The sequence below is a fragment of the Malania oleifera genome, chromosome 12, assembly GCF_029873635.1.
Source record: "Malania oleifera isolate guangnan ecotype guangnan chromosome 12, ASM2987363v1, whole genome shotgun sequence".
Classification (NCBI taxonomy): domain Eukaryota; kingdom Viridiplantae; phylum Streptophyta; class Magnoliopsida; order Santalales; family Ximeniaceae; genus Malania; species Malania oleifera.
Genome location: NC_080428.1, coordinates 74783251 through 74793576, shown reverse-complemented (window position 1 = coordinate 74793576; position 10326 = coordinate 74783251). Strand labels below are relative to the sequence as shown.

The 10326-nt window shown below is 33.2% G+C and overlaps 1 protein-coding gene across 1 annotated transcript; it reads left to right on the top strand.

The window, feature by feature from the left end:
* The first annotated feature begins 5889 nt into the window (after positions 1–5889).
* LOC131144012 (MLP-like protein 423) lies at positions 5890–7045 on the top strand. The gene is made up of 2 exons (XM_058092354.1): positions 5890–6073; positions 6506–7045. Exons 1-2 carry the CDS (start codon positions 5890–5892, stop codon positions 6784–6786), a joined length of 465 nt encoding a protein of 154 aa, XP_057948337.1. The 3' UTR covers positions 6787–7045.
* The last annotated feature ends 3281 nt before the right edge of the window (positions 7046–10326 follow it).

Sequence of the window (10326 nt, the reverse complement as noted above, 5' to 3'; positions counted from 1 at the left end):
CCACCACACTGTAGATAAGTTATTTTGTTTACGAGATTTGTATCACCAATATTTAAATATTTCAGAAATCGAGATAGACCCGGTGACAGAGCTCCAAGTAGCGCGAGCGATAACCCTGAGTAGTCGGGTGAGTAGTATTTTGGTTAGGGAGATTGATTCCCCTAGCGTTTTTGTGTATGAATGTATATATGGATGGTCAGTACTCTTGGTATGTGTATTCGCTGATGGTATGTATTGTTTATATGTTGAAATGATTTCTTCTGTTAGGGTTGTGAATGGATATGATTTGTATACGGTACCCCCAATGGGGGTGGGTGGGTTATGTATTATGGTATTAGTGTTGAAGTCGGGGCCGACATGTGGTTATATATGTGTTATCTGAAGAAAAAAAAAAATGTATGAAACTAGGGGGATTGAGGGGTGTCACAAAAAAACACTCTAAGGTTCCCTCAAAATGATATTTTCTGACTTAAAAATCCTATAAATTCAAAAGACTTGGAAGCGAATGTTTGGAAACCTACTTATTCGTTTTCCTTCCTAGGATGTTAAGGAAGGGTTGACTTTGTTAAAACTTCCGTAACATGTTCTAAGGATATATAGCTATATATATATATAAGTATATCTATATATATGTATATATGTTACGCCAATTTTGTATGATTTACTTTATTATGTTATTTATTTGCATGTGAATTTCAATAAATTCACCAAAATGGAGTAATTTTAAAGGACTTATTAAATTTAATTAGTGGGATAATTCTAATGAATTAAGGTATCATTCGTAAGTACAGGCCATGTAAGGAGTTGTCGATTTTCCCTTCGCGTAATCAAACTCATGATCCCGACTTGGAAGCAGAACGATGATACACTTAATTAGGTAGTAATCAAGTGTTCTAAACACACTAACAGGTAGGGCGATCCATTCCTATTTTCTCGAAAATAAAATTATAGTTTTATTTCGCCAACTGAGGGGCACCCGGGCGCCGGTGATGTGAGACAGCTGGCGACTCGCTAGGATGTTAGAGAGTCAAACCAATATAATAGGAATTATCCCAAATTCAAATTAATAATCTTTACTTACTCCTTATTTTGTGGAATATGAATTGTGAATATTTTTTCCATAAACTCTTGAAAAGTGACAAACATGTTAATTGTGAATATTTTTCCGTATATTGTGAATCATCCTTGGCTATGGGTGAAGAGATTTTATTCCATAAGTTAGGAAATAACTTTGTTAACTGTGAATATGTGTTTCCATAATTGTGAATAAACCTTGATTAATTGTGAATATATTTTATTTCCCTAATTTGTTAGTAACCTTAATATTTGTGAATATTTGGTTTCAATAATGTGAATAACCTTTAAGAATGTGCATATTTGATTCCATAAATTTGTGAACAACCTTAATTAATTGTGGAATATATTTTTATCAATAATTTGTGAATAACCTTAATTAATTGTGAAGATGTTGTTACCAAATTTTCATAACCTTGATAATGTGAATATATGTATTTCCCTAATGTGTGCATAACCTTACATTAAGTGTGAATATTTTTTTGTTTTCCATAATTTGTGCATACCTTGATTAATTGGAATATTCATTCCATAAAATTTTGAAAGGAACCTGTTAATATTGGTTTCCAAATTTGTGAAATAATCTGATTAATTGTGATATTTTATTTCACTAATTTTGGAAGAAATGTTAATATAAATACTTTGTTCCATAATTGCCGAATAACCTAGCTAAATGTGAATATGTTATTTATATAATTTTGAATAACACATGTTAATTTGTCATATTATTTTCCACATTTTTGAATACCTATTTGTGGAAAATTGTGCATATATAAGGTGATTATTGTTTGCATGTGTTTATTATACTTTGAGTGTTGTGGTTAATATTATACATGTATTGAATATATTTTAAGGATGAATGGTTTGTTTCCATAAGAATTGGTTAAAAATTTTTAATTTTTTTTTTTGGGGGGGGGTTGGGGGGGGGGACTAAATTAGCAAGCATGTGAATATTCATATATTCCATCATATAGTATGACAAATCTAATTGTATATATGTTTAGAGACGTAATATGAATATGGGATCAAGTGTGAATATTTGAATTGTGTGAAATGGGGGGGAGCGGATGAACTGAACTTGAAGTCACACCACTTTTACTAGGGCTTTACCCGGGCTTCATCCTTTAGGATTAGAAAGAAGTACAGTACCTTTAGCCCTAATAGGGTTAGAGCATACACACACATACTTGTCTATAGTTTTCCCTAATTAGGATAGAGTTATGAAGAAATTCTGTAAATAGGTGCATCATACCTTAGGTTGGGACATGATCCTCATCATTCTCCATGTAATTTAATCAAGTCCTTTGTACTTGTTTTGAAATACTTTGTATTGTGTCATACATTTGCATCCATTTTTAGGCATACATAACACTTAACCAATATTCTGAAATAGCCTGACAGTGAGACCACAATCATTCTTCCAAAAAATAAAGTACTTGGCCTAAATATTTTAAAAGATGGGTCGGTCCAATCCTTTTCAAATAACTCAGATCAACTCTTTTTAAAACAAACTCAGGTCCGACCTTGTTCTAAGCAAAAAACCTAGCTCAGACCTGATTTTCAAAAAGTCAAACCAAGATTTCAAAAGTGGGCTTTGGCCCTATTACCTAAAATTTCAAGCCAATATGTTTAAGCAATCTAAGTCCATGTTTTAAACACCCAAGTCCTAATGCATAATGTAAGCCTACAAGCCCACATTAAACCAACTCAATGGCTTAAGCTTAACAAGTGAGCCTGGCTAACCTTAGGTCAACATTTCTTGCAAACTAAAACAACAAATGCACTATTGAGACTTAATGGGTTGGGTTCGAATTGTCCCATTTACGTACAAAATGGATGAATAAATCATAAAACCAAGCCTACCCAATTAATAAATCGTTTATAAATGAGTACCCATTAATTACCCGTTAAGAAATTTATAATATATTTAGTTTAATTTTTTCTTTAAAATTTCATTAAATAAGAGTTAAATTATTTGTGTATAATATATCCACTCCGTTGTACAAATCTATCTGTCTCTTCAATATAGTTTTGCAAGAGAAAGGCCCCCCTTGCTTCTCCAAGCTCCTTACCCCATTGTCCTGACTCCTCACCCATCTTCTGCTCTTTGGCTTTTCCCCACATCACAAAGTAGAACCCAATAACGATCACAATTTTGCCGGTTAAACAATATGTGGCAGTCGCATTCAAATTTGCAGGTCAAACTAGGTCCTCGTCCCCCTGATCCACCTAATGGCGTAGGCCGCCATATTTTTGGACAAAATTTCATAACGTTCAGAGTCCTTGGAATAGGTTTAGCAATATATATTTTTGGGTAAAATTTCCATATTACAATTTATTATTAGGTTTTTAAAAATTATTAAAAATTTGAAATTTAAATTATTGATATCAAATTTACTAAAAAAAATAAAATTTATCCTTAGTAAAATTATATTATGTTAAAATAATATTAATTTAATAAATTAAATTAAACAATTTGATCAATCTTCAAAATTAGATAATCAAATCAAAAAACTCAAGTGATTTTAAATTGACAGGTTCAGTTAGTCCAATCGATTTAAGACACCAATAGAATGAAAAGTTCATATTATTTTTTAAAGAATTATATATATATATATATATATAATATCAAAATTACTAAAAAAAATCATTAAAAACTAAAATTACAATGTTGCAAAATGTTTGTTGGATATAGTTTCATAAAATTTTAATGATTAAACATATTATAAACACAAATAAAATATTGTTCATTATTTCGCGGTTTTCATAAACTTTAGACTTAATTTCACAGTTTTAAGGGAGGAATGTGGTTTGTGGAATGAATTTGAAATAAGAAACGAATTAAGGGAGGAATGGAATTGACATAAGAATGGAATTACTTTTTGAATACAATTTGCATTTGGTTAGTGAGATAGAAATGATGTAGGGATTCAATTTCAATTTCCTTCTAATATATGGTATTTTTCAATGGTCACTGTAACGAAATGAAAAATAAGCCTTTTTTTTTTATAAAAAAAACTCTAATACATAATTATTTAATTTTACATTGTTATTGTTACTTTTTCTGTGAACTATTATCCTTGAAGTAACAATTATTTTTTTCCTTTTTATTATTACTATTTTAATTATCCCTATTGTTAATTTTTATGCTAACTATTATCCTTAAAGTAATAATTATTTGTAGTAGTATTAGTACTTGCAACTGATTTTATAAAATGAATTTGATTTCATAAAATGAAGATTGACTCAGTGCCTTTGGGGCGCACAAGTTGGCAAAGGCACTCAAGTTGGCATGTGTTTTAGTGTGTGCATGGAGTGTGAAAAATGTGTGTGCATGGGTACGCGGTGCATGTGAGCATGGGTGCGTTGCACGTGCATGGGTGTTATTTGCATGCGAGGGTGTGTGCGTGCGTGCATGGGTGTGTAGCATGCATGCTATGTACGTGTGTGCATGTGCGGGTATGCATGTGTTAATGATCTGTATTTTATTGTGTATAAGTGCGTGGGTATGTAGGTGAGTTAAATGGAGCGTGAATCAGTGTGTGTAGCAGTGTGTGTGTGTGAGGTTTGCAGTGGTCTGCAGGTGGGTGCAAGTGTTTGTAGGGGTCTGCGGGTGGGTGCACCGGGACTCCATTAAAATACCGAGACTTAGTTTTAAAATATCGGGACTCAATTAAAAACATCGGGGCTCGGTAGGCACATCGGGACTCAACGAAACCAAACCGAGGTTGTGCAAAAACAATGAGACTCATTGAAAATAAAATTGGGATTCGACAAAAACAACGAGACCCATTGAAAACAAACCAGGACTCAGCAAACATACCGGGACTCAATGAAACAAACCGAGACTCGATCGGGTCTCTCAGGTGGGTCCTCCAATTTTCGGGGCACGAGGTCAACTTTATGTGTCGGATCTTCTCAGAGTAGCCTCGTTGAAATTGGGGTGTTGACAATTCCTATTGTTAATTTTTATGCTAACTATTATCCTTAAAGTAATAATTATTTTTATTAGTATTAGTACTTGCAACTGTTTTTATAAAATGAATCTGATTCCATAAAATGAAGATCGACTCCCGTCGATCTGGGTTGGAATTACAAAATTCTGTAACATTCATGGAGTTTTTCAAATAGGTTTACTGATATATATTTTTGGGTGAAATTCTGTAACATTTATAGAGTTTTTCGAATATAACAATCTATCTTTCGGGTTTCAAAAATTATTTTAAAATTTTAAATTTAATTTTATTGATATTAAGTTTAGTAAAAAATAAAATTGTATCCTCAATAAAATTATATTAATGTTAAAATAATATTAATTTATTAAATTAAAATTTTAAAAATTAGGACTATAATGTCTTAAAAATTAATAAGTAAATCAAAAATTCAATTGATTCTTAAAATGACGGATTTAGTTGGCCCAATCGATATGAGTCACCAATTGATTAACATGACAAAAATTTTATATTGTTTTTAAAGTATTAGGTTCGACTCCTTGGCTACCTAATATATATATATATATATGTCGCATTCAAATTGGCCACACCTGAAAATATCAATGGCGTTGGTGCAGGCATGGCAGGGGGAAATTGGAGAGTTCCCCAAATAAAATAATATTTGAATAAGGCCGCCAATGTGGAAATTGGAGAAAGCAAAAAGATAATATTACCCAGGGATGCATAATTCCATCAAAATCCTATTTCTCAAATGTATTGAGCCAGCCAGCTCGCTGGCTATATATCCCGTCAAATTGTTGCATGTCTTTCCTCATCAACTTCATTTCTTACACTTGCTTCCACTTTAGCTTTCATTTGCAGCATGGCTTCAAGGGATAGAATTAATGTAGATGTGGAGGTGAAGTCCAATGCAGATAAGATGTGGGAAAGCCTCAAGGACTCTGCCGCCCTCTTCCCCAAGGCCTTGCCTGACCTGTACAAGAGCATCCAAGTTCTCGAAGGCGATGGCAAGTCTGTTGGCTCTGTTCATTTCAAAGATTTTCGAGGTAAGTAATATTTGCATGACTTTGGTAACTAAAACTAGGGATCTATTTGAGCCGAGTTGAGTTGATGCAATAAAATAATCAAACTTGAACTCGACTTAAAATATTAAGTTCGAAACTTGATTGCAACTCAATAAATTTCAAAATTGTTAAATTTGAACTCAACTCAACCATATGTTCCTAAAACTCGAGTTCAACTAGATTTGACTCAATTCAATTATAAATACATATATCTATAGATCCATATATATATATATATATATATATATATATCGGTCTGTGTGTGTGTGTGTCAGAGAGAGAGAGAGAGAGAGAGAGAGAAAGAGAGAGTACAACTTTTTTCCTAAAAGCTTAAATTATAAGGTTGTGTACTAATAATGTGTATCAAGCTTTCACAATGTAAAAATGATCCAGGTACGTGTTCTATTTTTGTAGGGCTGCCTTTAACCACAGTGTTAAAGGAGAAGATAGATTCAATAGACGAAGGTAACAAGACACTATGTTATAGCATAATCGAGGCAGAGGAGTCCAGCTACTACAAGAATTTCAAGGCCCAAGTGAAGGTGGTTGAGAAGGGGGAGGGGAGCTTGGTGAAGTGGGAGTGTGAGTTTGAGAAGGCAAGTGAGGTTGCAGCTGATCATCATCCAGCCCTCTATTACAAAGACTTTGCAGTGAAGAACTTCAAACAGTTGGATGACTATTTGCTCAAGGCATAGACATATATGGAAGAGATTAACACAAAAATCAATTTCTCCTTAAATAGTTCTCATGGTCCAATCTAGCTAGCTAATCAATAGTGAGCCGCATTACTAATGTGGTGTATAGTAACCTGTAGTGTATATGCTTTGTGAGCCAAGTTAATAAGTTATGGTTAGCACAATGCATTAATAAAATATCATTTCAGTGGTCGATGCACCATGGAATGATGTGAGTAATAACAAATAGTACTATGATGGAAGTAGTATTTCATGGTTTTATAGCAATGGTGACTAAGGTGGGAGCCTTTATCAGAGTAACATTATGGACATTGCAACTGCTTTTCTACTCTCTTTTGTATGTATGTCCATAACTTAGTGCTGCAAATAAGTTAAATCAATCTTGAGCAACTAAAATTATGACTTGGAATTTAAACTCGTCAGCTAAAATAAATGAGATAAACCCAAGTTTAGATTTGAAAGCCAAAAACTCAAGTCCTAAAACGAAATGACCAAGCCTTGCACCAACATATGCTCTATGGGTTTTCTTTACCACGTTTGAACATTAGTATAAAAGATGATTTGCTTGAAAGTTTAGATTTCAAACATTGGATTTGAACTTGTTGAACGAAACATTATAATTTTGTGCTACTTTTAGTTCAAATTTACAAAAATTTAAACTCAAGGTTCGAATTTCAAGCTCCTAAAATATATTTAGATCAATCTTAATATTGCTTGCTTGTTTGTTAATTAAATATGCTTCCTACAAGTGCTTTTTAAAGTTTGAACATAACCTATTGTAGACACCCTAATTTTAACCAAGCATTTCTGAGGAGACCCTTCGTAATAAAAATTGACTTGAATCCTAGGAATGAGAGGATCCAATTGAGTCCCATTTTATTTCAAAATTGAGTCATTTCATTTCAAAAATTTAGTCCTGGTTATCCTTAATTTCGAGTGCCGGATGTTCTAAAAAATTGGTTCTCGTCATGTTAAAATTTAAGTCTAGGCTATTTTGATTTTTAAATTTGAGTCTTTTAATTTTTAGATTGAGTTTTCGAATTGAGTCTTTTAAATTTTTAAAATTGAGTTCATTCAATTAGGTATTTTATTGAGTCGTTTTTATTTTAGCTTGAGTCCAGGTCCTCTTTTCCGGGAATTAACTCGTCTTTTCAGGCTTTTCTTTTAAGTAAAATTGGGCATATTAAATGGTTTGCATAGGCCATGAGTGGCCCACGAAACACAAGCTACCATCCACTCAACGTCCAAAGGCATGCTAGGGTTTCTTTTAGAACCTTAGGGGGGCTTATAAATTACAAAGAGGAGCAGCAACTAAAGGTGTAATGACCTGCCTATTTTCCATATATAGATATATATATTCCTTTTCCACATAATAACATACATAATAATCTTGCTAAGTTGTCATAGTCGTGATCAACCTAGACCCATAGGTACCAAGGATATATCTGTCATATAACTTTGATACCTAAGTAATGGAAAACATAAAATTAAATGCATGCCATAAAACATCGGAAACCATATTAAAGTTCTACTGAATCTGTCATTTATATATATACAGTCATCCACAAAAAGACCCAAAAAGTATCCTACGGTCATAATCACAAAAAAAAAAAAAGAAAAAAAAAACCCCATCTAACCCTATCTCACCTACTTACCCCCTTGAAAGGGTGGTTCGGCCAACTCCTACCGTTGCAGAGCTCTATCCGCCCTTCTACCTCGATTTCCTGAAATGTTTGTATGGCTGGAGTGAGACACCTCTCAGTAAGGGAGATAAACTAATATCAGCGTGTGGCAACATAAGTATTTTTCATGATATACATATAAAGAATATATAATTCATAACTGGTATAAATAGTAGTATCATATCTGAATAAAACATGATTTATGATAACATAGCTTAACATACTAAATTTCTTTATTGCAAAATCATCTTATACAACCATATCATACTCGAATTATTACCCAAGATAGATAGTTAGTTAGCTATTGTCATGTCTTACCCCCCATATGACAGGGTTGTGCGACCCGAAGGCTAGACTAAGCAATGGCTGGCCGACCATGTTAAGTCAATATCGATTACAGCGTAAGTACGATGGGCCTGTTCCACCTGTGTCAGACTACCAGGGGAACTACGACACTCCCATAAAGCCACATCGACTACCATCTCCCACGCTTTATATAAGATGTGTGATAGCACTAACATAAACGTAAACGTAAACATACGGCTACGGTACCATGCTTCATAAAACTAAACTAAGTTATACAGGTTGTGATAACATATAATACATTTCATGATATTGAACATAACAATTTCATATTTCAGGGTAAACATAACATAAACATATTTCATAATTTCTTACATATCATACATAATCACAGCGTCAACGCCGGCATAATTCATAATGTAAAAATCACGGCATTTACGCCGGTATAATTCATAATGTAATAATTATAAATTCTTGCACTGCTTATCATAATTTTTAAAACCATAGTTTCGGTAGTATTTTTAGGGTTTTCCTAAAACTGTCATAACATACTTATCTTGGAAAAATCATAATATTTCAATATAACATAATTTCATGAAAATGTAATACTCATGCCACACAAATGTACATAGCTTTATAAACTCATAATTTACTCTGAAACATATTTCCATATAAAATGTGTTAAAATAATTTCCTTGTTCAACAACAGTATTCCCAAATATAGTTCTAAATCATACATATTTTCCTAAAATTAAGTGTTGCATAATAATAAATAATTTCATGAAAAGGCTGACTTAATTTATCCCCTTACTTGTCTTACCTAGAAACCCACAAAATTTTCCAAACCTACACCCGTGTGTTCCCCAGCTCAACACCCTGAAATTGCAATTTTTCCCAACAACACTTTAGTATTATTCTATTTAAAGCATTTTCCTCAGTCTAGAAACACCAAATACCTTATAAAATTTAAAATAAACAACTTACCTAGATTTTGGGATGCTGCCCAAGTTAGCCTAACCAACAAACTACTCCAAAAGATTTGAAAAGAATCTTCCCAAAAGTAGTGTGGCGGCTTTCGATCATCGAACTGGCGAAGGATAATGCCAGAAATGAAGAGAGAAGGAGGGAGAGACATTTTAGAGAGAGAGAGAGAGAGAGAGAGAGAGAGAGAGAGAGAGAGAGAGAGAAAGAGAGAGAGAGAGAGAGAAACTTGCATGCAAATCCTTCACGGAAACTAAACCTAGAATATTTATAAAACACAGATTCGTCGACGAGATACGTCACTTCGTCGACGAATCCATAAGGGGAGTTCGTTAACGAACACTTATTCCTCGTCAACGAGTTTCAGGCCCTAAAATCAGCCCTCTTGGTAATGTCTCGTCAAAGAGCACTCTGCACTCATCAACGAGATCCTGGTGAAACCCCTTTTGAAAAATCCTTTTCTCTCCTTTATTTTATTTACTTAATTTCTATAATTCTTCAGGTCTCTAATTCTCCCCACCTTATAAAATTTCATCATCGAAATTTACTATCTGTATTGAACACCATTTTTTGA

Bases quoted from the DNA above. Each gene is read 5' to 3' on its own strand.
- LOC131144012 (XM_058092354.1), top strand. From the start codon at position 5,890: ATGGCTTCAAGGGATAGAATTAATGTAGATGTGGAGGTGAAGTCCAAT. The intron at 6,074-6,505 runs GTAAGTAATATT...CTATTTTTGTAG, and splicing joins TCATTTCAAAGATTTTCGAG to GGCTGCCTTTAACCACAGTG.